The following is a 27770-nucleotide window of genomic DNA, read 5'->3' on the forward strand; positions in this document are numbered from 1 at the left end:
CCCACCCATGGCCCTGCCCCTCCCTGAAGCTCCTCCCCCAGGACCTGCCCTACAGCCCCTCCCACTCATGGCCCCGCCCCTCCCTGAAGCTCCTCTCCTAGGCCCCGCCCCTAAAGCCCCACCCCTCCCTGAAGCTCCTCCCCAGGGCTCCGCCCCACAGCCCCGCCCCAGCAAGGCCCTCGCCCACTCACGCACCAGCACCGTGTGCTTGTAAGCCCTGTGGATCACGATGCTATAACCGAACACAGTCACGTCCACCTGCTTGACCCATAGGGCCAGAGATGGGTCTCGGTCCTCATTCCTGGCGGTGACGGTGAACTTGGGGAGCGTGTGAGAGCTGGGCCTGCTCCCAGTGGTGCACAGGATGAGTGGGCAGCTCGTCTGGAAGTCGAAGGCGAAGCCGTCGAAGGTGAGGTAGTGGCCGTAGCCAGCGACGATGCAGGAGGCGTCGGTGCGAGGCTGGCAGTAGTGCAGGCCGTCCTCCTCCATGCAGAACTCATCTTCCCTGCACGGGAGGGTTTCGCAGTGGACGCTGTTGTCGCTGCCGTTGCAGTAGCAGAAGACCTGGCAGTCCTGGTCCATCCAGAAGGTCTCATTGGTGGCCAGCAGGTGGCCCTCGAAGTTGCAGCCACACTCGCTCCGGCTGACGCACTGGCTGCCCTGCAGGGCGTAGCCCTCGTCACACTGGCAGCCCTCGGAGCAGCTGTCCACGCAGATGGGCCCCAGGGCCAGGGTCTCACAGGTCTCCGTGCACGCCACACACTCCTCGAAGTGACTGTTCTCCGGGCAGTCGAGAGCTGCGGGTGGGCAAGGAGAAAGCAAGCTTGAGTGTCGGGCTAGGGCCAGAGGCAGCCAGTGGGCTCCCTCTGCAGTGCACACAGGTTTGCTCAGCCAGTCTGTGGCAGACCCCAGATCCACGGCACTCTCAGGGCAGGAGCCACGGACCCGCAGCACTGTGAGGGCGGGAGGCCACGGACCCACAGCACTGTCAGGGCAGGAGCTATGGATCCACATCTCTGACAGGGCGGGAGGCCACGGATCCACAGCAGAGACTCCTTGCTCCCTCTGGTGTAACGCTTAAGCTAAGCCTGTTCTGTCTGGAATCATCCTGTCCCACCAGTTGATGGCCAAGTCTCACGCCTCCCAATTTCATGTTCGTGAGTTTCGCTTGTGCCCCCTTGCAGCATCCCGGGGTTCTCCAGGAGGCCCCGACCGAGAAGCTTGGCCCTAGAGCACCTGGCTTCCCACTGTGTGGCCTGCTCCAGGCACCTGGGAGGTGGGCATGGAAAGCCGGGGAAGCGTGTTCTATTGCTGCTGGGTTGTGTTAGTTTGGGGGCCACACCTGGCCATGCTCAGGGATCACTCTTGGTGGGACCATATACAGTGTCAGGGTAACATAAGGCCAGTGCCTTATCCTCTTGGATCTCTCTGGCCCCCAAACCGGGGAATGTCTCCTCCTCTTCAGCTCCCAGAGAGAGAAACTGAACCCAGCTAACAAGGACCAGGAAGAGATTCGGCCCCTGCTCTCCTGGGGGAGAGAACGTTCTAGAAAGAATGGGCGTGTTGAGGCCACTGAGACCTGTGGATGGCATCCCTGTGCTTCCACTGACCCAGGCTGACACAGATCTGCCGTTCTGAGGCCGCAGACTCACAGTGGGAGCTGGACCTCCCCTGCACTGCCTTCTCTGATGCCATGGCTCTGAGGAGATTCACACTTGCTCCCCTGGTTACTGAGGCTTCACCACTCGCCCACCGTCTCCTGAAGGTGATCACCCTGTTACCGGCTCCCTTCTCTGTGCCCTGTCAATTCCGACCCGGTCCTCTTGTTTCCTCTCCAAGTGCACCTGAGCCCAGAACAGAGCCTCTGTGCCACAGAACAGAGTGTTCAGACTCCCAGCATGGGCCTGCTCCGGTGTCATGGGGGGAGTCTGGCGCGTCAGAATCGAACAAGGGCAAGAGTATGCTGGGGAGGGGGGAGGGGAGTAGAGCTGGAGTGACAGCACAGCGGGTAGGGCATTTGTCTTGCATGCAGCCGACCTGGGTTTGATTCCCAGCGTCCCACATAGTCCACCGAGCACCGCCAGGAGTAATTCCTGAGTGCATGAGCCAGGAGTGACCCCTGTGCATCAACGGGTGTGACCCAAAAAGAAAAAGAACGAGAAGGAAGGACAAAGCTACCCTGCCCACGCTGTCTCCGGAAGCGTGCAGGTCCTTTCCTCGCCTGGGAGAACCAGGTCTCGCCTTTCCGACGTGCTCCGGTTTGTGTGCTCAAGATCATTCCGAGAGCACACCTCTGATCCCCGGGCATGGAGGGTACCATGGAGCAACCACGAGCTGTGCCCACCAGCGCCAGCTCTATGACCGGCAGCTTCTCTCTCCTCTTGGGCTCCGAGACGGGCCCCTCTGCTGTGGGCCACAGGGGCCCGAGGCTGGTTCTGCGCTGATTAACTGTGTCTGTGCAGAGGGAGTCTCGCATTTGTCTCTAAATTATGAATGTTATAACTCTGACTGCAGGTTTATGGTGATAGCAAATAACATGACTTATTTAAACGGCTCGCGCATTATGACTTATTGTGTTGTCTGGATTTGTCTGGAAGTCTGGAACATACCGACGTGAAGTAATAAACCTCCCCGGGCCCCTGGAATGCCTTCGTGATATCCCTTAATTGGGTAGCCCGGCTCTGTGGACAGGAGAGCCAGTTAGAAATACCCGGATGTGGAAGCAGGGTCTGTCTCCAGGACTGGGGAGGACTCTGCCCTCGCTGTGGACCCCTTGTCCCATCCAATCCCTTGCAGGTCAGCCGCCCAGGCACAAGCAGGCCTGCTGGTCACGTCTACAAGCACAGCCACGAGGCAAGGGGGATATCCAGTTCGCACCCCAGGAAGTCATACTCCATATGGCTGCTCCTGATCACAAAGTCTCTCTCTAAAAACAGGCTTCTCGGAGGTCTTCCTGGGTCTCTGCAGGCCAGATGCAGGAGGGCGAGAGTTCTCCTCAGCATCTGCTCTCCCCAAGCACAGCCGCATGACAGCCGGCCTTCCACGCTCACAGAATCATCCAGAGCCTCGCTCTGCCTGGGAGATGCCTGGAGAGACAGCCTCAAGCAGGCATGGCCACACACCGAGAGGGACCGGAGACTCCAGACCAGGTCACCCCAAGCACAAGAGCTAGAGAGCAGCTGTACTAGGGAACCCAGAAGAGAACAACGGGCAGTGGGGTGAGGGAGTGGGGGCTGGGAAAGTGCCTGGGGGCTGTGGTGTGCTGTCACAGGACTCAGGTGGGAGCCTTTGTGGAAGGGGGTCCCAACAGCCCAGCTGCCTCAAAGGCATGCTCGCTGGGTGCCAGTACCCTGAAATTCACACGTGGACTGAATTACAACTAAACTTAGGAATCACATCTGCTGTCACTTGTTCTCCAGCGTGTCTGATGCTCAGCAGGGACATAACCGCCCCCTCTGAGTGACAGTCACTAACGCAAGAATGACCCAGTGGCAGTGGGTGATCCTCATCTACACCTTGGTTTCTAATAACACTTCGCCCCAAATGGAGTTGGGGCTCACTGGGATGACGGAGGACTCTATCTGGGGCAAGGAAGGTTAAGAGGTGAATGTGGAGCTCGTTTTGTTATGCAGAAGTTTAAAAAAAATGCTCAAAAACAATAGTCACACTATAAAGGCATCTAGGTGGCCAAAATGAAGGGGGTCCCAACTCTGGAACAATAGTTGAAATTAAGAAATTATAATAATTAACAATAGAATAACCAACAAAATATCACTATCACTATCCTCCCATTGTTCATCGATTTGCTCGAGTGGGCCCAGTAACATTGTGAAACTTGTTACTGTGTTTGGCATATCAAATACATCATGGGTGGCTTTCCAGGCTTTGCCATGTGGGCGAGATACTCTCAGTAGCTTGCCAGGCTCTCCAACAAAATAATACAATAAAATATAAGCCACTGAAAAATATTAACTTATGGGGCTGGAGTGACAGCACAGCAGGTAGGGAGTTTGCCTTGCACATGGCTGACTCAGGTTCGATTCCCAGCATCCCATATGGTCCTCTGAGAACCACCAGGAGAAATTCCTGAGTGCATGAGCCAGGAGTAACCCCTGTACATCACCGGATATGACCCAAAAACAAAAAAAAAGAAAAAGGAAAAGAAAAAAGAAAAATAGTAACTTATGTGACTGTACAGGTAACATGAAAACTGAAGTGAATGGAGGTGAATGGATGGACGGAGTGGACAGAGGTGGGTGATGGATGGAGATGGATGAAAGTGATTGGGTGGATGTGGAGAGATGAAGGCAGATAGTGGGTGGATGCATGCATGGGTGGATGTGGTTGGAGGGGTCTTGATGGATGAGTGTTAACAGAAGGATGTGGACAAATGAATAGGTATGCATGGTTGGATGGATGGATGGTGGGGGTGGATGGATATGACTGGATGAATGAACATGTACAGATGATAGACATGGGTGGAAGAATGTGGGGAGTGGATGGATAGATGTGGGTAGATGGATGGATGTAGGCAGAGGGATGTGGTTGGATGGATGTGAACGGATGGGTGTTAATGGATGGATGTAGGCAGATGAACGGATGTGGCTGGGTGGATGTAGATGGATGTGGATGGATGGACATGAATGGATGGATATAGGCAGATGGATGCAGACAGATGGATGATGTGGCTGGGTGGATGTAGATGGATGAATGAATGTGGATGGATGGATGAGAATGAGATTGGATGGATGTAGACAGATGGATGGATGTGGCTGAATGGATGTGGATGGCTGTGAATAGATGGATATAGGCAGATGGATGGATGGATGTGGATGGATGGATGAATATAGGTGGATGAATGAAGATCGACTGATGGATGTGTACAGATGCTTGAATACTTGATAAACAGGTGACAGCAAACTGAGAGAACTACTTACAATACAACAGCGCTAGCTGACTGGAGACAGAGGTAGGAGTGTTGAAGGGATAAAGCATCAGTTTGTACACATCACACTAAAGATAGATACAAGTAAAACCCCTCCCTTGGCCCCAAATCATGTCGAAGTATTCTGATGAGGTGCAGGGGATTTTCCTGTGCAGTGTCAAGAACCTGCCTCCATCCCTCCTTCCCGACCATGCCTCAGTGGGAGAGAAAGGACAGTATGGTCAGAGAGGAGTCATCATGCTCTGCTGTGGTGTGGGGAGAGATGTCTCTGCCCCCTGGGCAAGGGTGTGTGTGCCGGGCGCAGGGAACCTGGTCCTCCTGGCGAGACAGCAAACTAAATGGGAGGGTGGCACTGTCTCTAACAAGGAAGGGCACACTCTCAAGGAACAAACAAGCTGTGAAGACCGAGGAAGCTGGAGCAGAGACTCAGGATGGTACTCGGAGAAGCATCAGGAAGGAAGACGCGGAAAGGATGCTCAAGCACCGTGTCACCATCATGCTCCAACCCCAGTGACAACTGCAGTGATAGAGCTGAGGGTCTGCAGGTGGAGGGTCCAGATTCCAGGAAACACACAGATGGGCACCCGGAGAGCATGGCACGGTGCCCATGTCCTCTCCCACGACTAAGACAGACGCTGCAGCAGGTGGGTAAATTTCAGAGTAAGTTTACAGGGGCAGATCCCTGACCCTTCATGAAACTCTGAATTTACTCCAAAGCAGCAAAAGGACACACTTAGAAAGAAAAAAACAGGCTGAAAGATCGAAAACAAGAGGGAGAGGAAGGGCCCTTCACGGTGGCCCCAGTCTGGGTTGCGTGCCAGGGTTCTGGGTAGGACAGAGCTGCTGTCCCCTGGGGCAGTCCTGGCGCCTGGCCTGGGTCCCACGCTGCCTGTCCCTCCTACCCTTCCTCATCCCTGCCCCTTGTGGCCTCTCTGATATGCCAGGGTGTCACATATCCATCCCTCTCGGTCACTTTCCTAATTACTGCTTGTACTGAAACTGCCCTGCTGACAAGGGTCAGGCACTCTGGGGACAAGATAAAAGACCAGCAACATGGGACTCCCTTCCCGGTCCCCCAGGGAGTCCCACTTTATCTGCTCTGTGGAAGGCGACGGCCTTTGATGGGAATGAGTGAGGCCCTTCTCTGCCAGGAGAGGAGGCAGTGAAGAGCCCTCATGGAGATGTCCCGTCCTTCACTGCCCAGAGGAAAGTACGGTGACAGGGCAGCTAATGCTTGACCCTGAAATTAGCTCCTGCATCACTCCCAGAGGGAGAAAGAGATTGGCGACAGCAGAGCACGCCTGATGAGGAGGGCGGGAGACCAGCCACTGGCCTGGGAGCCCCCTTCCAACGGGCAGGAGGGCCGGAGCGACGGTACAGCCAGCAGGACGTTTGCCCTGCACACGGCTGAGCGGGTTCAATCCCCGACACCACATATGGTCCCCCGAGCCCTGCCAGGAGTAATCCCTGAGCACAGAGCCAGGAGGAATCCCTGAGCACCACCAGGTATGCACCCTCCTCCAAACCCAACAGCAGGGGATGCTCAGCGTCCCCCTGCCCCCCACTACCCCCTCCTAGCGGGCACCCCCGAGCACTCACGGCAGAAGTCGTAGGTCCTCCAGGGGCCCACCTCCACATCGGCGTTCTTGCAGGCACCGGCGTAGCGGGCCACGGAGTCGCAGAGCTCCGACTCGTTGCCTCCGCTCTGGCACAGGCGGAAGAGGCAGGTGCGGTAGTAGGCGGTGACATTGACCACGCCGTGGCAGTCCAGGAAGGAGCTGTTGGAGGGGTCGTTGATGACGCCGCAGCGGGCACGGCTGCGGTAGAACTTGAGCAGCTCCGAGTCGTTGCCGCAGGCCTTGAGCAGGTCTCCGCACTCGCCGTTGCAGATCTCCTCGAACGTGGCCCAGCCCTCCAGGAAGGCGGCCAGGTTGTCCGTGCACTTGCCGCTGGGCAGGCAGAACTCATCGCTGGCGTTGGCGTTGAAGAAGCCGCACAGGCCGCCCGTGCAGTTGAAGTAGGCGGTGGAGAGGCGGATGGACAGCAGCCCCGTGTCCGAGTACTGCACGGCCAGCAGGCCCCGAGACTCCACGGTGGTGCTGTTCCTGTGGCGGAAGATTTCCAGCCTCCCCGAGGGGTGGAAGAAGGGCAGGTCCACTTCCTGGCCATTCACCTGGAGGAAAGCAAAGCAAAGTGGACTCCACTGCCGCCCCGACGCCCCGCCGACCCCAGGCTGCGGGATGCAGCATGGTTCTGCCTTGTCACTGCAGCTCCTTAAGAGTGGTCGGGGACCCAGTAGACTGGCTGCCACACCCAAAATTTTCCTCTGGGCGCCATCTTAGTGCACCAACAGCCCTGGCCCAGAGACGCCCATTTGAATCCCAAAATGGATTAGTGTCAGACAAAGATGTCTCTGGAACCCAACCATCTACAATCTAGAAATTCATATTTACATTCATGGCCATGCAAGCTCCCATGATATTCAAAATGAGAAATGAAAAATAAACTATCTAGCATCTGCCCCTGGCAGGTAGGCTTGAACGGTGGTGGGGAATTTTGAGCAAAACATAATGCCAAAAATGAGAGAGAGAGAGAGAGAGAGAGAGAGAGAGAGAGAGAGAGAGAGAGAGAGAGAGAACTGAGGAAATTGTTTGCCATGGAGGCAGGATGAGGAGTGGGATGTGGGTGGTGGAAAATGTGCACTGGTGGAGGGATGCGTGTTCCATCACTGTAGGGTTGAATCTCAAACATGAAAGCTTTGTAAATCTATCTCACGGTGATACAGTTAAAAAAAAAAAAAAGCATTGTGGAGTTCATGCCCAATTCAATCAGCTTAATCAATGGCTGAACAAAGAGCAGTACTCCTACATTATTAAAATATATATATATACATACATACATATATGTGTGTATTAATTACAGTGCTATGGAGTGATTATTTGTAAAAATTATTTACAAAAATGAAAAGAACATCTCTCTACAGCCTGTGGTATCTGTATGTTTCAGGAAATCTGACTGCATTAAAGTGTTCTGAGCGGTCAAATACAAAAAAAGCTTCACGAGTTGCCCCCCACAAGCGGCTCTCCAGCACGGCCATGGCTCCAGAGGCACAAGGACTTAATGCAGAACCCGGCAGCTTGCAGCAGAAAAGTGAATGGACCGTGCATTAATCCAAGGTAGCATGCCTGTCTGGGAGGGAAGGGGTGTCACTCCCTTCCGCCTGTTTCCCCCTGGGCAACAAGACGGCGGCTGCTTCGGAGCTTTTTGGAAAGCCAGGTATGAGCCAGAGGTGACGGGGCAACTGAAACCTCATGGGAAGGGGGGCATTCCTGGCTTGTCCTACACGCCCTACCAAGGTCACGAGTTGCCCCCCCATGAGCAGCTCTCCGGCATGGCCATGGCTCCAGAGCCACAGAAACCAATCTCGTAATTATCTGGCTATTGGCAGAAATACTTCCAGGCTTAATAAGTAAAATATCAGAAATCATATGGTTCTCATAACCAGCTGTAGAAAACAAATTATTTCACAATACCTTTTCAGCAGTTCTGATGTTGGGTGTAAACTTTAAACAATAATGGTGCATCTTTTGTCGAAATAATGAACGTAATCAAAGTAGATAGAGTGTTAAGTAGAATTCCTCTGCCTCACAGGCATTGGGAGGGGTGGGAGGGAGGTACATTAGGGTTCTTGGTGGTGAAAAATAAGTACTGGTGAAGGGAAATGTGTTTGATCATTGCATGACCGAGACTTAAACCTGCAAGCTTTGTAACTTCTCCCACAGTGATTCAATAAATAAATGTTAAAAAAAAGAGAGAGAGGAGCTGGCATGATACCCTACAGAGGGTAAGGCATTTGCCTTACACGCGGCCGACCTGGGTTCAATTCCCAGCATCCCATATGGTCCCCTGAGCACCTCCAGGAGTAACCCCTAAATATCTCCAGGTGTGACCCAAAAAGGTAAGGTAAAGGTAAAGGCCCTCCCGTTGATCGTCGATTTACTCGAGCGGGCCCAGTAACGTCTCCATTGGAGACTTTGTTGTTACTGTGTCTGGCATATCGAATACTCTCGGTAGCTTGCGGGGCTCTCCGAGAGGGGCGGAGGAGTCAAACTCGGGTCGGCCATGTTGGCCGCTTGTAGGGCGAATGCCCGACCGCTGTGCTACCACTCCAGCCCTAAAAAGAAAAAAAAAAGAGGAAGAGTGGGGGATGGCATGTATGCAGCCAATCTTCTCCAGGTGTCTCTCTGCAGGCTCCCCTGCATGGCACATGCTCCCTGCGGTGTGGGAGGGCTCAATGCGGAAACGTGAGCAAGCAGTGTCCCCGGCCCAGGCCTCTCCATCCCGGCCACATCCCTCTTCCTGTCCCTCTCACATCCTCCTTTCCTTCACCTCCTGCTTCCCTGGGTCCCAGCCCCCCGGGGCCTGCAGCGGGTCTCACTGCACAGTTTTCAGCCCACTAAGCTCCCCCTTTTCCTAACGAGCCAATCTCTGCCGAGAGATGGTGTCTGGCTGTGTCATCCTGTCCCCTGCCCACATCCCAGTCTGCTGGGACATGCCCGTGAGACTGGGAGCAGGCAGGAGGTGCCCCTGGTGTCACCCCACAGAGTCTCTCCACTAAGGGTAGGCCTGGGTTAGGGCTGTGTGTCCCCCCCTCTGTGAGGGCCTCCATTTCCAGCCACAATGTGATGATGGGAGCCTCACAAGGTGAGAAGTTTTCGTGAGCTTGTGCCTGGCACGGAGCTGAGTGCCTGCAGTTACTGAGAGCCAGTGCCGCCCTACTGAAGGGAGGATTCCAGTGGCACCCTCCCCCCCTTTTTTTTCTGCTTTTTGAGTCACACCCAGTGATGCTCAGGGGTTACTCCTGGCTCACACACTCAGGAATTGCGCCTGGTGGTGCTTGGGGGACCATATGGGATGCTGGGAATCGAATCTGGGTTGGCCGCGTGCAAAGCAAACGCCCCACCCATTGTGCTATCGCTCCAGCCCCACCTTCCCCCTTCTTATCTGGAGCAGGGAATGCTCCCAAGTGCTCCCCTCACGGCCTCACGGACAGAGGCAGAAAGGCCTCTGGGAAGACTGAAGCTCCAGGCTTTACCCCACAGGGGGTCCACTGGCGACATCTTACCTTGACCTCCAAGGCCCCAAAGCCTCCGACCTTGACCTCCTGGTCGGCCACGAGGATGCGGAGCCCACGCAGCCAGCCGGGCCCGGCATCCGGCTTCTTCTTGCTGATGTCAATCTCCAGGTAGTCGGGGTGCTGGGGGCAGGTGCGCAGGAGGGTGTAGGAGACGTCGGCAGGGAAGGCGTAGGCGGCACCATCAAAGGTGTGCAGCACCTGCAGCTGGCTGAGCAGGCAGGCCGTGTCGCGGCGCGGGAAGCAGCCCTGGTAGCCGTCCTCCACGGCGCACACCTCGCCCGCGCGGCACGTCTTGTTGAAGCAGTACACGTCGCCGCCCTCCTCGCACAGGCACTGCACCGTGCAGTTGGCCGTGGCCCAGAAGAACTCGCCCAGGGCGTGGTAGTGGCCGTCGAAGTCGCAGCCGCACTGGTACAGGGGCACGCACTGCCCGGCGCTGAGCACGAAGCCGTCGTTGCAGGCGCAGCCCTCCGTGCAGGGCGCCGCGCAGTTCTGCGAGGCCGTGAGGTCCGAGCAGGTGTCGGGGCAGCTGCTGGTGCACACGGAGTAGTGGCTGAAGCTCGGGCACTGCACCGTGGACACTGGTGGGTGAGAGAGTGGGCACAGGGTGGTCAGGGGTGCAGGACCCACCAAGAGTATCTGCCCATCCCTACCAGTGGGTGCCAAGTGGCCGAATCCCGGGGGGGGGGGGGGGGGGGGGGGTTGACCGCCTTCACTGACATGGGGGCTTCGGCCATCAGGGGGCGCTGTGCCTTGCGTTGCGTGGGAGGCACCATTGGCTATGCAGCCCACCTCCTCTGCATCTCCATGCACGGGAAGTGGAGGCTGGCAGGGGGGCACCGTGTGGCACACAGGAGGAGCAGAGACCAGAAGCTGACCACATTGTCATGTGAACTAAGCAAGCCGGGCTGGGCCGACTTCAGGCCTGCCCCAGCAGCGATCACGTGGGGATCTCCAAATGTCAAGTGGTCTTAAGATTCCAACTCAGGACTCACCTACCCTTTGATCAGGCGGGAAGGAGCAGGCCCTTCCTTGGGGCCACACCCAGTAGAGCTCAGGGGCTTCTCCTGGTTCTGCACTCAGTGGGGCTTCCGGGGACCACAGGGGATGCCGGGGATCCATCCTGACACCCCCGTGCAAGGCAAACGCCCTCCCTGGTGCACTATTGCTCCGGCCCTGCATGGCCCATTCTTTTTTTTTTCTTTTTGGGTCACACCCGGCGATGTTCAGGGGTTACTCCTGGTTCATGCACTCAGGAACTACTCCTGGCCGTGCTCAGGGGACCATATGGGATGCTGGGGATCGAACCAGGGTTGGGCTGCGTGCAAGGCAAATGCCCTACCTGCTGTGCTATCACTCCAGCCCCTGCATGGCCCATTCTTGAGACAATTCAACGTGAAGAAAAAAAGCAAGGCAAAGCAACCAATTGCGGGGCTGATTGACACATCCCCGAGGGAGGAAGCTGAAGATGAGAGGTGAGTAGAAGAGACATGCAGGTGAAAGGGGCCAGCCCCTTTGTCCAGGAGATCGCGGGGGACTTCAGCAGACTCCAGGAGCCCTGAGGTGCTGACTTCTGGGCCATCTGAGTGTGCAGAAACGTTAGTGTCTTCTGGGATCCAACAGGTGGGCCCAAGGGCCTAGCAAACCAGTTCCCTGAATTACAGTCGCACCACCGAAAGGGGGGAAGGGGAGCGAAACAGGTAGGTGGGGGGTGGAGAGAGAGGACAGCAGGGGAGGGCACTTGCCTTGCATGCTGCTGACTTGGGTTTGATCCCTGGGACCCCATAGACTTTCCTGAACACTGCCAGGATTGATCGCTGAGTGCAGAGCAGGGATCAGCCCCAAAGACCGCCAGGTATAGTACCTTTCACCCCCCAAAAGGAAAGAAAACGGAGGCAGCAGAGGCCCCCTATGAAGAAATGCTACAGGCACACACTAAGGTGTGTCCCTTGGGCTCAGGGAGGTCGCCAGAAAAGGACAGTGGGACCAGGGTTTGCTTGCTCTGGACACAGCAGAGGCTGGTGAGTGACATCATTTCCCCCTTAATTTACAAAGTTTCTCGCTCTTGGCCTGGTTCTTGAAGCCACAGGCAGGGATGGTGTGTCTGCATGATGGGCTGTTGGTGGGTGTCTGGGATATGAGGAGGCTAGTCTCACGAACCGGGTAGAAGCCTCTCCTGCACCAGCTCCATTGTCTCCTCCTGCCCCAGCGGCCCGTGGGTCAAGCTCCCGCCAGCGCGGCTCCAGAAAACTGGGCACCAGGAAGAATCGAGACTCGGAGGAGCGATCTGGGGTCTGTCTGGTTTGAGAAGGTCACCCAACCACGCTGACGCCAGTGAGGCAGAAGAGGAACCCCATGGAGGCTTTGCCTGTGAAAGGGGTCTCTCTGTCTCTCTCTGTTTCTCTCTCTGTTTCTCTCTCTGTTTCTCTGTCTCTCTCTCTGTTTCTCTCTCTGTTTCTCTCTCTGTTTCTCTGTTTCTCTCTCTGTTTCTCTCTCTGTTTCTCTCTCTCTCTCTCTCTCTCTCTCCCCCCCCCCGGGGCTCTACTTCCTACCAGCAGAGGGTCTGACACCCCCAAAGCAAGACGCAAAGAGCTAAAGGGCCCGAAAGCAGAGAGACCCGAAGGGGTGAGAGGTCCTCCCAGACTTGCTCCCTTGGCTGGGTGGGTCTGCAACTGTCCCCTCTGTTTTGCAGTACCCCGCTGTGGGCACCTCAAGTGCCCAGGCCGTTTCTGCTTGGGTGGATTTATTTTCTGAGTAGTCTGGGGACAGGGAGAAGCAGACGGACCATGGATCCTTTCCTGCACGTAACGGGGGAGGAGGGGCCGGAGCGATAGCACAGTGGGTAGGGCATTTGCCACATGGCCGACCCAGGTTCGATCCCTGGCATCCCATAGGGTCTCCTGAGCACCACCAAGAGTAATTCCTGAGTGCAGAGCCAGGAGTAACCCCTGAGAACTGCCAGGTGTGACCCAAAAAGGGAAAAAAAGGGCGGAGGAGGAGTGGTCTTTGTCTAAAGCAGGGGGCCCGTGGGTGCCCGAGCCTGTCCCGCTTACCACATCCTGTCTGGCTCCTCCAGTCCCCGATGGGGATGCCCAGGGCCTGGCAGAGCAGCGCGTAGGCCTGGATGGCCTGGCACAACAGGGTGCCATTGTCACGCACGCTGCACAGGTCATACACACAGCTGTGCAGGAAGGCCGTGGGGTCCACCACGGAGCCGCACTCGCCCAGCGGGCTGTCGCTCCGGTTGAGGAAGCCGCAGTAGTCCGGGCCCCAGAAGAGCGCCTCGGTAGCCGCGTCGCACTGGGTGCAGTTGTCCACGCAGCCCGAGCTGCACTGCCAGTCGGCGTGGTACACCCGCCAGCTCTCGCCCAGGTCCAGCACGGACATGGCCGGTCGGCCGTCGGGCCGCAGGAAGTCGTCCAGAGGGTTCTTGTTGTAGTTGCCGCAGAGCCCGCATGTGGAGTTGAGGTAGGAGCCGGGCACGGAGATGGAGGCGTAGTGCTGCCCGTCGAACGTCACCAGGAGCCCGAAGTCCGTCTCCACGGCAGTGGCCATGCCGCTCTGGTAGATCTTCACTGCCCCCAGGTCTAAGGTGACAGGCAAAGAGGTCACCAGGTCGTTGACCTGCCAACGACAGGCAGAGTGCGGGGTGTGAGCGGGTGCCGAGACCACGGGCTCGGCGCAGGTCAAGGAGCGGCAAAGTGGGGGCCAGAGCGACGGGACAGTGGGGAGGGCACTTGCACTGTGCACAGACAGGTGAGCCACCCCATGTGGCTTCCCTGAACACTGCCAGGAGTGATCCCTGAGTATATCCAAGTGTGCCCCCTCCACATCCCCACCCCACCCCCAAAAAAAAACACAGAACAAAGCAACTCAGGCCCCAGAGAGTTTCTCCCCAGAAGTGCAGTCTCCGGAACCAGCTGCCTCCTGAGGCAGAGGCCTGGGAGACCCCCAGCAGGCCGGCTGAGCCTGCAGGTGCCTTGCGTTTAAGCCCTGATGAACGGCCCCCCTGGCATCAGCTCAAACTCCAGGGACCCATGGCTTCGCCACTTCCTGGCAGGCTGCAGGTCTTTTCTCAAAGGACCATACCCCCATCTTTCCGCCTCAGCCCTCTCACCCAACCCTCTGGCTTCAATCGGCTGCAGACATTCCACAGACCATCACTGCCCTGGCCCCGCTGAAGCTGGTGCTGACACCTGCTCTTCCCGGCACAGCTTCAGGGCTGCTCCCAAAGGCCCCTCTGTCCACTGTCCACCCCCAGCCCTGGGGCACGCAATCGTTCAACCTCCACGAGGCAGGACACGGCTTGGGCCCGGGCAGGCGGCTGGCCTGTTTGGTGTTGAGAAATGAGGAACAACATCGAGGGCCTTGTCCTTTGGGGTACCCGGGTCCTCGATGAGGCAGCATGGCAAAGATTGTCGGGGTGTGCACCATTGAAGGGCAGTGGGGAGTGGCCAGGAGCTGCCCCCAGCCCTGAGGAGATCTCGCGGAGGAGGAAACATTCTTAGAAGCAATGAAGTGCCGCCTGGCTCGCCGAGAATGAGCAGAGAAATTGGGGGGAAGAGCTGGTGCCAAGCCTCGGGCCAAGAACTAAGGTGGGGTCATCAGACACAGGACAGTCGGCAGACAGGAACGGGAGAGAGACAGGTGGCCAGAGGCAAAACTGGGGACCCAGTGATACCCATGTCATCCTCCCGTGTCAGAGGTCGTTTTGTCTCTGGGAATCTGAGACACTGCAGGGCTGAGAAACACCTGCCCACGGAGAACCAGCACTAGAGAGAAAAACACGAGGCTAGGGTGCATTCCTCTCTCTCCCAGGTGGAAGGCTGGGAGCCAGGGATGAGAAAAGCCGGACAGGAAGGGAAGGCCGGAAGTGGGCGGGGATGGTCTGTGCTGATCTGGGCTGTGATGCAGAGGGCGCCCAGGGCTGATGGTCTGCAGATGCCAAACCATCCTCTGCCAAAAGGGCTCCTCTGGCCTCTCCTGAGCGCCCGCTGGGCCCTGCTGGCCTCTCCAGGGCCTCAAGCAGGCGCCACAGGGTCGATGGCTCTGGCTGTTGCTGCCACCACGTCCTGGTTTTCTGCATGAGGCCTGCCTTGGCCAGGCTGGCTTCAGGCCCTGGGTGGCCACAGGCCTCTCCCAGCTCCCAAATCCTCTCTGCATCAGGCTCTCTGAGACCCTCTCAGGCGACAGGCATCCAGCCACTCACTCTTTATTTCCAAAGTGCCCGGGGATGGGGTCAGAGCAAGAGCACCGCAGGGAGGTGCTTGTCCTGGGTGTCCCAATCCCCTGAGTGGCCAGGGGTGATCCCTGAGTGCAGGAGTAAGCCCTGAACCCAGCAGGATTTGCCCCTAAACAGACACCACCACAGTGCCAAGGGGAGGAGCTCAGGGAGCACCTAGGGTATCCCTCCTCCCATCCTGGACCTCCCTGCCTGTGCAGTCCTCGCTGGACCAATCTCCCCTCTGTGCTGTCTCTTCTCCTGTCTGGACCCTTGGCAGCATCTCCCTGGGCTGTGAGGGGAGCACCTTTGGGAGAGGGGCAGAAACAAGCCCAGGACTCGGGGCAGGCATCACTGCTGGGGGGTGCTCTGTGTGTGTGTGTGTGTGTGTGTGTGTGTGTGTGTGTGTGTGTGTGTTGGGGGAGTTGGGCAGGGGTACGCCAGGATGCCAGCTTTATACCCGACTCGCATGTGTGGGCATCTGATCTAAAAGCTTCATGTTCTCCTGTCAGGGGCCCTCTCACCTTCCCCTTTTGCAGATGGGGAAACTGAGGCTTAGGACTTGCCCCACACGGAGCTGTCAGGGTCTGACTGGCTTCCAACATCATCCTCTCTCTTTCCCCTCCTGCCTCCAGGTTGCTCAGAGGCAGCCGGGCGTGACTCACACCTCCAAATGCCAGCCTTTCGCGTGGTTTGTCCCCCTTCTGCAGACGGGGAAGACCAAGCCTCAGGGGGCACTGCTAAGGGCCAAGCACGAACCCCAGCCCAGGCTCCTTCATCATCAGGTATGCTGGCCTTTCCTACACACCCGAAAGGGCATGGGTGTGTTGGGGAGGAGGAGGTGGGTGTTCAGTCCTTGTGGCTTTCTCTGGCCCGATCCACCCAGCCTCAGATTGTCTAGTTTGGTCCTGGGGAACAGCTCCAAGAGGGAGACCCCACGCATGAGCCCGCCATCGCTCGAGAAGCTGCAGACGGGTCTCAGCCCGTGTGGCCTTCCGGGACTCCCCACCCCCCCTCCTTCCTACTCCGCTTCCTGCTGGTCCCCAGTTCACTCTGGGTGGGGGCTCTGCTGCCCACAGGGACCCCTGCCCCTCACCCCCAGTCCAGGAGGTGGGATTCACACACACTTAAGAAGCCATTTAGCAGGAGGGTAAAGGAAGCCGCCATCCGCATGCAGCTGGAGTCACGTGACCCTTTCTTTTGGAAACATTTACATTCACGTCCACGTGCCCTGTCACTACAGAAAATTGAAGATTCCACGCCCCTCATGCCTGGCCCCAAAGCAACGGCAGCACTCCGTTCTCCTTGTATCAAAAAAAAAAAAGAAAAAAAAAGAAACAAAAACAAACCAGGGGGCGGAGGGTGTCTGGCTCTGAGCAAAATAAAAAAAGTTTTAATCAACATGGAAAACAGGAAGAAAGCCTGGAGCTTTCTTTTCAACGGCAGACGCGCCATCCCCACGGCACACAGCGTGGGGGGAGGCCAGCAAATGTTTTCCGAACTGGAAATGCCAGCATCGGTGTACGCCTCCCCCTGATTGGCTGCAGAGCCTCCCCTGGAGAGACTAACCAAATAACAAGGAAACTGCCTCTCACCCACAGTCATAGCTCACATCCCTAATTATGGCTCTGACAAGCTGCACAGGCCCAGGAACGGCAGGGCCAGAAGAAGTGGACTCCGCTTCGTGGCCTGCCTTCCGTGGGAAGGGCCGCCTCAATTAAAACTCCAACACGGACCTTAGAACAGAGACAGACCCTGCCGCGGCCCGGTTCTGCTTTGTGATCTCGGTAATGACCTCGGCAGAGTGGGTTAAGGACGGCCTGGGGTTTCAGACACTCCACCCCTCCTGCGTGAAGGAAGTGGGCTGCACCGAGGCCTTCTCTGACGTTGAGAAGCCGGGGTCCCGGCCGAACAAGGAACTGCGAATGCCTCTTTCTCCTCTGCTCTCAGCCTCTGCCTGACTCCGGGGGACAGTGACGAGAACCGTTTGCATCTGCTCCCTGTTCTCTCTCATCCAGGCCCCCAACCCAGGTGTCATGAAAGAAACCATCATGGCCAGGGCGATAGTACAGCAGGTAGGGAGTTTGCCTTGCACGCAGCCGACCCGGGTTCAATCCCTGGCATCCCATATGGTCCCCCGAGCACCACCAGGAGTAATTCCCGAGTGCAGAGTCAGGAAGAACCCCTGAGCATCGCTGGGTGCGACCCAAAAAGGAAATTAAAAAAAAAGAAAAGAAACCACCAAGATTGAGCCTTCCCTGGCATCTTCAACATTGTATTTGTGTGTGGGGTTGGGGAAAGGGGTACAGGGATGCGGGCTGGGGTGGTCTCTGGGGATGACAAGCCACACTTAGGCCAACAGCGCAGAGTGGGGAGCGAGAACTGTCAGTCACAGGCCAGCCTGAAAATGGGGTTGTGCCCTGCACCCCATCTCAAGATCACTGCCAGCAGGTCTGTGAGAGACAGAACTCGGCCCCCCATGCAGTGACTCCATGGTCTGGGTACCCGCAGGGCTGTGAGCGTGAGTGTGGGTTGATGGTGTCCATGTAAGTGACTTCACACTACATTGCAGACAGACAGACAGACAGACAGAGAGCCTCTGGGACAAGGACAGCAGCTGGGTGAGGACAACTTCCGAGCCCTGTGTGCAGGGCAGGGCGGGCCCCGGAGTGGGAGGTCGGGGCTGGCGGCTGAGGGGCCTCACCTTGACTTTCCCGTAGCTGCCTTTGGGGATGAGGATCTTGTAGCCGTTCACCTCCACCGAGAGCTCCTTCACCCAGGACACGGCCGAGCCCCCACGGTGCTCGTTCTTGGCCTCCACGCTGAAGAAGGGCAGGCTGGAGGCGTGCAGGCACTGGCGGGCCAGCAGGTAGGCGCAGGAGCCTTGGAAGTGGAAGAGGAAGCCGTCGAAGGTGTGGTAGTGCGGCTCGCCGAACACCACGCACGTGCTGGTCTCCAGGGCGCTGCAGGCGAAGAGGCGGCCCCTGGGCTCGCACAGCTCGTAGGGGCCACAGGCCGCCTCCTGGCAGTAGATCTCATTGTTGAAGTCCAGGCAGCGGCACTTGATGGTGCAGTTCAGGTCTTCCCAGAACACCTCTCCTCGCCGCAGGAACTGTCCTGGGGACAAGGATGGCGGAACAGGTATGATGAGAGCCCCCCCCACCCCCCCCCCCCCGTCGGGGCCCAGCCTGGGGCTGATTATGGGAACCCCCCCACCCTTTCCTTCCACCCACACAAGAGCCATGGGAGACTCGGTGCCCTCCTTTGGCACACAAGGAATCTGAGGCTGACACAGTCCCCGTCTCCACACTGGGGGCACCTGCCCCCACCAGCAGGGAGAGACTCAGAGGGCAGGGGAGGCTCGCCACAACTCAGGGCCCAGGAAGAAGCTTCAGAAGGACCCCTGGGCCAGGCCACCCAATGATCCAGTTGGTCCCTTTGTTCTCCGTGGATTCTCAGGAGATCCATCCTGCCCACAGGCCAGTTGTTCAAGGCAGGAGCCCATGAATGTGGTATGGCCTGTGGTGCTAGGGATGACCCAGGGCCCTCTTTGATGCTTTGAGGTCCCCAGGGTCATACCCAGGGCTGAGGGCTTCCAGAGCTGCACCCAGCAATTTGGGAGGGGCCACATGGTGCCAGGGGCCAACCGGGGTGGAGCCATGTCAGGCAAACACCAGAACCCCTGTACAGTCTCTCCAGACACACACACACACACACACACACAGACACACACGCGCGTGCGTGTGTGCGTGCGCGCGCGTGCAAGCTCCTTCAACAAGCATTGGCTGGGCTTAGTATGCTCCAGAAAAGAACGAATCAGGACCCAGGGCCCCCTGTGACGCTTTGGGGTCTCCAGGGTCACACCCAGTGCTGAGAGTTTCCAGAGCTGAACCCAGGAAATTGGGAGGGGCCTCACGGTCCCAGTGGCCAACCAGGGTGGAGCCACATCAGGCAAACACCAGAACCCCTGTACGGTCTCTCCAGTCACACACATACACACACACACACACACACACACACACACACACTCCTTCAACAAGCACTGGCTAGGCTCAGTATGCTCCAGAAAAGAACTAATCAGGTGGCAGACACACAGTGCTCAATCCCAAGTTCCCAGGGAGAGTCTGGGAGGCTGACCTCAGCTTTAGTCCCAGGAAAGGCTCTTAGAGCCCATAGAGCCTGACCAGGCTTCTCACATGGACACCGGGCAGTGCTCACACTCCAGGCCCACATCCTCGGGCCCAGATATAGATCAGCTGGACCAGGTGGTGGAGAATGGCCAATGAGGTTCCTGGGCCTCCTGGGATCCATGTAGAAACCCCCAACACACACATAAACACACTCAAACACACACATAAACACATACAAATACACAAACACACATGCAAGCACACACGCGCACACACACACACACAACAACACACAGACACACACATAAAATACTCAAACACACAAATACACACGGACACATATATAAACATACTCAAACACACAAATACACACACACAAGCATACGCACAGACACACATATAAACATATTCAAACACAGACACACTCAAACACCCACACAGATAACTTAAACTTTTCCCATAACAAATCCCGTTGGTCCCCTCTCCCCAAAGAGCTGCGTAATTTTCCAGTTATTAACATCGACCCTTCCACGGAAATAGCATGTCTGAGACACGGGCTATGAAGGTCAAGGTCACGAAAACCAGCTCCAAACCACCCAACTCTACTGACAAGTCCCCCGCATCTTGGTTCCCTACGTGGTAGACCGTGGACCACACTATCGCCCGAGCCTGCCTTGGGGGAGACGGGGACACTGCAAAATGCCAGCGCGTGTTTTCAGAGGTGGAAGTGTCTGTAAATTGGGGACGTCAGATAAGGAAAATAGCAAAGGGGCAGAAATGTAAATAGTGGCATGACCCAGGAATAACTCACTGGAACCGGGTCTGTGTTTACACAACTGACTTCCGTCCAGCAGTGAGCAGAAGGCAGGATGTCTGGATGACAGGGCCCCAGGACTGGCCACCAGAATGATAACAACTCCACAGACGGTTGTGGGCTTCACCTGTTTAAGAGGCTCAAAGGTGGATCAAAGATTCATCCACATTCCCACTCATTCATATGCAACAGCCCTTCAAAGACGCACCCCCTCCCAGCCAGCCCCGTGCCCTGCGCCAGCCCAGGGCTGCCACACTGTATAATTTCTCCTTCCTGCTTGCTCAGGATGCAACGAAAGAGAGGAAAATGTCTTTGAAAAGAGGAGGCCTGCAGCAAAAGACACACGGAGGTGATTTTGCTTGCAAAACACTGATTATAATAAGCCAGCTCTCTGTAACCAGCCATCACCAGGCCAGAGCCCTCTCCTTAGATTGATGGCTGACCCGCCCCACACCCAAATGCACAGAGGTTTTGGGAGGAAGACGCTGGCTCTGCCCTGCCTAAGAGATTCATAACTCAGGAGAACAGTGAAGTCAGAATGGAGACGCATGCTGGCCCAGAAGGCTGTCCGTGTCCGGGCTTTCATCTTCAGAACCTGGGCTAGAGGCTGTTGCTGAGCCCTTGGTAATATATGATGGAGGGAGAGGGGCGGTGGGTCGTGTGTACGCATGTGTGTGCACGTGTGCGTGTATGTGTATGCGTGTGTATGCATGTGTGTGCATGTGCGCGCGCGCGCGCGTGCGTGTGTGTGTGCACGCGTGTTCTATGCAGGTCACCCACGGGAGGGGCTTCGCTCTCCTCCCCTGGCTTTTAGTGATGCTGCCTTTCAGCAGTCTCCGAACCTGTGTGTTCTGCCACTGGGCCCTTCCCCAGAAGCCGGGAAACGCTTGCTCTTCTGGTCACGGCAGACTGCCTGAGCCCATGGGCTGGCTGCCTTCACAATGACCTTTCCGTAGGGCAAAGGTGCTTTGGATCTGCCTGACCCAGAGCAAGGGGTGGGGTGCAGATGGGGCTGTGGCATCTCCAATCAGGGGAATGTGACATTTTCCTCTGTGACATGAACTAAAACTGAGTCAGCAGAGAAACTGGAAGGCTTCCAGGGCGGCTGAGGCACGGTGGCCACCGGGTGGGGCTCTCCCTGCCGGGGAGAGCAAGAGGCCTTTGGAATCTCTTGTCCCAACCCCAAACTTCCTTATGCATCTGGAACTATTTCCCTAGGGCCCTCCTTTGTGCTTCCAGAGCCCTGGATTCAGGTCCCTCACTTCCGTCTCCACGGCCACACAGGGGGCAGGCCCGGGCCCCAGCCTCAGAACTGCCCAGAGTGGCCGGACTCGGGGTTCTCAGGCTGGCGGCTGGCCACGGAGAGATAGATAAACATGGATGGACTGGTGGTTGGTTGGTTGGTTGGGTGGGTGGGCAAACGGGAAGGTGGGGTATATGTAGGATGAATGAATAGTCAGGAGATAGGCTGGGAAGGTAGGTGAGTGAATGGATAGGTAGTTGGACGGGTGTATGGCTGGATGGGTGGGTGGGTGTGGGGGTAGATGAGTGGCATGGTTGGACAGGTGCATGGCTGGGTGGGTAAGTGGGTGGCAAGGGAGAGATGAGTGGCAAGGTGGTTGGACAGGTGCATGGCTGGCTGGCTGGTTGGGTGGGTGGCTAGGGAGAGATGAACGGAAGAATCTGTAATTCTAGCTGTGACCACTTGCATTCCAGGAATCAGAAAACCCTCCCCACCCCCACACCCCACCTCCCCCCTGAGTACTTTTAGACACATAAGAAGCAGGTTCCCATGAGTCCTGGGACGTTTTGCACATCCAAAGCGGTTCCAAACTTTGAAGGAACTCCAGGGAGATTCCTTCCACACAGCTCACTGATGCCGGCCCGAAGCCGGCTTTGATTTGCCCCAGAGTCCTGTGGGCTTTGCAGCTGCAGGGAGGGTTTTTGGAGCCGCGGCCCCCAGAGGATGCCTCCTGTTGCCGCCTCCTTTCTGATCTTCCCAGGAAGCACTCATTTACGCGCAGCGAGACCTGGCAAGGCTCCCAGCTCGCCCACTCCCGCGAACCTACCAAGTGCCGATGGCAGAGCGGGAGGGGAGGGGAGAAGAGGGATGCAGCGGGGAGGGACCGGCAAGAGCCAACGCGGGGTTCGACAGGAGGGCTCCCTTCCCTCCCCCCTGGCTGGGAAATCACTCAGGAGCCCCGTCCACTTTGGCAGGGAGCTGTGTTCACACCCCCGGCAGGGCCGGGAGCTGCCGCGCCGCCAATGCAGCGTTTCAGCCCCCGGAGTGATGAATGTGCGTGCTAAAATTACCTTGATCTCCATTACCCAGCTGAGAGATGTCAAAGAGGAGCGGCATGAGGAGCGAGTCCGCCCCCGTGGCTTAAAAGCCTGCCTGTCAATCGCGGCAAACCAACGCCGCAAGGGCGCCAGGCACGGCAGCGGCGGAAGCTCTCACCTCGGGAGGTGCAGCCGTTGGCCGGGTCAATTTCCTTCCCGTCAACTTTGAACGCCCAGCGGCCTGGAACGTTGACGTTCGTGGTCTCTTGGATATTCACAATATCGGGGGTCCTCGACCCCGGGAGGCTGAAGAAATTGGTCAGGTTCCCGCCGTTGAATCCTGCCTGGAGCATGGACGAGGGAAGGCTTTGGAGCACATGCACACCACCCCCTCCCCTACTGCATTGTACTTATTTCCCCAGATAGAGCGTCCGGCACGCTGGCCATCCCGCGGCCCCTGCTGCTCACAGGGAGAAACGTCCAGTTCTTGCAAGCCCCGGGGGTGGCAGAGTCAAAGCCGGGCCAGGCCACAAGGGCTGGACGGCTGGTCTCGAGGAAGGGGGGCAGGGAGGGGGGCAGGGTTCCTCCAGGTGTGCCCCCTCCGGACCTCAGAACCCAGCGAGCCTCAGGAGGCCTACCTGAGCCATGACGCCACCCAGCCCTGTCAGGGGGTCGCCCCCGCTCGCTGTCCCCGTGGTCCAGTTGATCTCGTAGTAATTGAAGAGTGTGAAGGTGTAGGAGCCGTCGGACACCAGCACGGCCTGGAAAGTGTTCACCTGCGGGGTGGGAATGGGGGGGCGTGATTCACGTTCCCCAACAGCCACTCCCTTCCCCCACCCCTCCTGTCCTGGGGCTTCCTCTCAGAGCTGGCTGGGGTTGGAGGCGGGGGTGGGGGGGAGATGCAGACCCCCGGTGGGGTCCTGTCTGCAGCCTGGTAGCCCTCCTTTCTCTCCTGCTTGGCCCCACCGAGATGACATGCCAGCACCTATAGGTGGCAGCATGAGAACAGGCTATGGGAAGGCAAGCCGGCAGGGTGCAAGGGAAGGGGTTGGGGGGGTGGGGAGAGGGGCAGGAGCTTCAGGTGGGTGTGGACTGGGCTGGCCTGTGTGCAGGAAACCCCCAGTGTGCGTGAGCTGCTCCCCCTTGGGCTCCACGGAAGCCAGAAAATGCCCACTGACAGGCCCCGAACTGGGAGAGCATTTATACATCACTTTATCTGGGCTCGGCAGCCCAGCAGACCTCAGGGGACTGAGTGTCCTCCCATCCCCAGGGAAACCAAGGGCCTGAGGGTAATGTCCTCCTAGGGGCATGGAGCAAGGGGCCAGCCAGGATGCCCCTCCCCATCTCTCTCAGCAGAACTGTCACTATAGGAGGTTTTAATAATTAATTTTTTTTTTACAGATAGAGATGTTATATAAATTCAAAAGAGTCTTGCCAACTGTTTCCAGAAATAAGCACTCGCAAACTCTCTCCCTTTGCTAATCCCAGCCCATGGATGTGTGTTTTCAGGAAACTGAGTCAAAAGGGCAAGGGTGAGGCCAGCCTCATTCAGACCCTCCCCATCCAGGGCCTGATACCATCCGGTCACACCCTCTGTCTGACTCCGAGGAAGACCCACAGCCTTATCCTGGGGGCATCAAACTGGGCCAGAGGATCCTGGAAGCTCCAAATCTCCCATCATAACCGGCCCGGGGAGCAAGACAAGGCGCGAGGGAAGAAAAGCCCTTTCTGTAACCCAGCCGAGCTTCCAAGCGAGACCTGCGCTCTGGGCCGGCGATGGTGTTTCGGATAGACGGGCCTGGGTGGACGCCTCCAGGGCGCAGGCCTCTGGGGACAAAGGGGGAAAGTGGGGCACAGAGCATGGACGCTGGGTAGCTGCACGCTCTCCATGCGGTCAGGCACTGGCCATGGGCAAGGCCACTAAGAACTAAAACTGCCTCCTGATTGGGATTCTCCTGCCGGAAGTGAGTTTCTCCTATTAGGAGGTGGGAGGCAGGAACAGTCCTGGGAGACCCCCACTTTGACCCAGAAGATACTTTGGGGATAGTCACAGAGCATCCTCAGTCCCTGGGGCTCACGCTAGCTCTTCCCTGCACTGGGACTCCCAACAGGGGCCTTCCTGGGCTCTCCCGGGGTGAGCCAGTCGGGGTCCCGGTCCCTTTACTGCCCATCTCTAGCCTGTTCCCCTCACCATCGCAGAGGCCGGCACTAATGCCCAACATGCCCTCCCGGGCTACAGGACATGCCAAGAGACTGTCCACTGCAGAGCCGGCCCCCCGGGGAAACGCTAGTTCTCATCCTGGGAGGGAGCACCCCTGCCTCTTCTATCAGGGAGTCAGGAAACGCTGCGTCTGAAAGCTTCCTCCACCCCGGCGCCTCATCAGCCCGATGATCTGTGTCCCTCACGGAGAGCCGGGAGAACGGCAGAGAGAAGACGGGCTGACGTGGAAGATGGGGATGGATGGCCCTGTCCATGGCCCTGTCCACGGTGCCGTGCTGGTTTCTCGTCCATCCTCATAGAGGAGTCCTCGCCCCGTCCAGAAATTTACTCCAAAGCACCCACTAGAAACTATCTAAATTATCTTGCCATTTTTATTGCTGATGGAAGTGTTGGGGAGGGGGGAAGGGTGGTCAGCATTTGACGGGCATGTCTCCTCTTCCCCGCCCCCTCCCACTGACACTAACGTTTATTGATGGCCGGCATTCTGCATCCTAACGCTGTAAGGTATGAGGTTTAAGGGACATAAAACATCACCCAAGGAGTCGTTAGCAATCCATAACACGACAGAGGGAAATGTAAGCTACTTTGGAGGTTATTTCGAGCGGGTGCGTCTGCTGCTGAGGCATGTGCCTAGCCGGGCTGCGGACCGCTCAGCAATAAAACGTGGCCTGGTGCTCTGGTCCAGAGGTGCTAAAATACCACGTTCTCCAGCCGCCACGGCAGACTGCAAGCCCAGCACTTTCCACCTCTGGTGTCTGACTTAGCAGTTTCTGTTCCACCCCCCAAGCAGTGGGCTTCTGGCCAAGGAAACTGGGAGACGGTTTGGGAGGGAATCTGGCCCAGAGCAAGCCGAGGGCGGGCTCTGCAGTGTCTTCGCTCACTTTCGAGAAAGTCTGCAGTTGAAGACCGCGGGCCGCTTCCAACAGCTCCCCCGCCCCCCTCGCCCAAGTCACCCAGCGCCGTTCTGGTCCTTTCTGAACAAAGTTCATTATCTACCATAATGCCCGCCATCATCTCTCTTATTTGACTGCCCATTTGGGATTTTCGAGCAGATGTTGAAACTTGATTCATGAAATGCTTAAACTGCCCACTCCAATTAACATCAAATAGGAATAATTCCAGCCCTGACCACAATTAAGAAAAAAAAAAGATTAAAGAAAAAGGTCAGAATGTAATACAATGATTTGGGTTATTGGTGCCCCAAACTGGCCCTCTCTTTCCTCTCCCTACTGGGGTACGTGTCCCCTTGGGGTCCTAAATGGGTCCCTAACTGTGTGGCTGGATCCGAGTCGTCATCACTCCCTGCCAACACAGGAGAGGCCCCTTCCCGACGGTCAGTGCTAAGGATGCCCTTCCAAGGGGACAGCTGTCCGGGCTGGTTCGCTACAATACCTCCCAGTGTGCTGAAAAACGGGCAGCCAGACTAGCTTAACGCAAGGCCACTGGGACCTCTCGGCTCTGACAATCACACTCCTTCACGGTCATGAAGATGGACAGGAAGTGGGTGTCGGGACAGGAAGCGGAAAACCGAACGCGTGGATTATTACGGGTGTGGTGCTGCTCCCGCCATAAAACGTGACTTCCTCCCACGTGACAATGAAAACCCAAGTGGCAGAGAAGGCCGCCATGTCTTTGAAGTACTTCCTGATGTCCTTGGTGGCCCTTTTTAGGATGACGGGGTCCATGGTCTCCCTGTAATAGATCTCGCCTCGGATCCCGTTGTGCACGTCCGCCCAGAACGGGGCGATGAAGGCGCGGCCGTCCGTCAGCGGGAAGGACTCGGGCGTGAACTGGCTCACGAGCACATTGAAGGACACGACGCCGTTGTTGTTGACCTGCGAGAGAGGCAGGTGCCTGAGAGCACAGACCAACACGGATGCATGCTGACGGTGTGGATGGTGGGGGACCCTGCTGAAGCCATCAGCCCCGAGCCCCCCGCCCCACCCCGCCCCATGTCCCACTGCTCAAGGAACGGGTTCATTTCCTTCCAGACAAATTCATTGGTTTTCTTTCACTTCCAATTTGCAGCTAGTATCGTTTCTTATTAATAATGATGCTTTGCTCATTCGTGTATTCTGTGTCCCATCTAGACTTCAACTTATCAAATGCCATTGCGGGGGTGGGGGTGGAGTGTGTGTGTGTGTGTGTGTGTGTGTGTGTGTGTGTGCACGCACGCATGTGCATGCCTGGGGATGAGGGACAGGTGAGGGCTTTGCTGGGTAAAGACAGTCAGAGGCCAAAGAGAAAAGAACAGCCAGAAGAAACCAGCGCTGGAGACTGTGAAAAGTATAAGAATCGAGCTGTTCTCACGGGTGCTGGATTCCCGTGATGCTCTCGCACCCCTCGGTGACATTTTGGTCAGCATCCCTTGTGTCCGACAGTGGTGCCTCTGGCCCCGGTGGGTTACGCGGCAACACCGTCGAGGTTTGTGTAAGAACGCTCTGTGACATTTCTCTGACAAAGAAATTGTGTCCGGCTGTACGTGAGGAGAGTGAAGAGAGAAAAACAGGAAACCCACCCCCCAGGCTGCGGACTCGGGCTGAGCCTGTGCGAGAGCTTCTGGGAGGTCACAGTCCCCCAGCCTGTCCTGGTGGTTTCCCATCTACCTGCCGTCGAGACCCGGGGCCCTGGGCACACCCGTGATGATCGGATGGTGACTCCCCCCAGCCTGGTAAGGGAGTGGCTGCAGCGAGGGGCTGAGTCTGGCATCGGGGGTCTCGAAGCCACTCCACATCTAGCAGCTCGCCAGTCAGTGGGCACCTGCCACTGACCCCATGGCCTCCAGCCTCTGCGTGCACTGTGGTTCTGCGTGTGGGTGGGTGTGGCTGACAGGACCTCGTGGCGCAGGTGGGTTTCTAAAGCAGACAAGACTGTGGTAGGAGGGCTGGAGTGATAACACAGCCGGTAGGGCGTTTGCCTTGCACACAGCCGACCCAGGTTCGATTCCCAGCATCCCATATGGTCCCCTGAGCACTGCCAGGAGTAATTCCTGAGTGCAGATCCAGGAGCAACCCCTGTGTGC

General features: G+C 57.2%; 1 protein-coding gene across 1 annotated transcript in view; it reads right to left on the reverse strand.

Annotated features, from left to right (window-relative positions):
- Nucleotides 1-27770, reverse strand: part of TECTA (tectorin alpha) — a 55040-nt gene that overhangs the window by 24873 nt on the left and 2397 nt on the right. The window contains exons 2-9 of the mRNA XM_056108189.1: nt 26296-26583; nt 23166-23303; nt 22706-22871; nt 18008-18420; nt 13136-13706; nt 10071-10663; nt 6545-7118; nt 196-797 (exon numbers count right to left, since the gene is read on the reverse strand). Of these exons, the coding sequence (XP_055964164.1) occupies nt 196-797; nt 6545-7118; nt 10071-10663; nt 13136-13706; nt 18008-18420; nt 22706-22871; nt 23166-23303; nt 26296-26583 (3345 nt within the window). The remainder of the gene's footprint in view (nt 1-195; nt 798-6544; nt 7119-10070; nt 10664-13135; nt 13707-18007; nt 18421-22705; nt 22872-23165; nt 23304-26295; nt 26584-27770) is intronic.

This window comes from Sorex fumeus, unplaced genomic scaffold (assembly GCF_029834395.1).
Source record: "Sorex fumeus unplaced genomic scaffold, SorFum_2.1 ptg000198l, whole genome shotgun sequence".
Lineage (NCBI taxonomy): Eukaryota > Metazoa > Chordata > Mammalia > Eulipotyphla > Soricidae > Sorex > Sorex fumeus.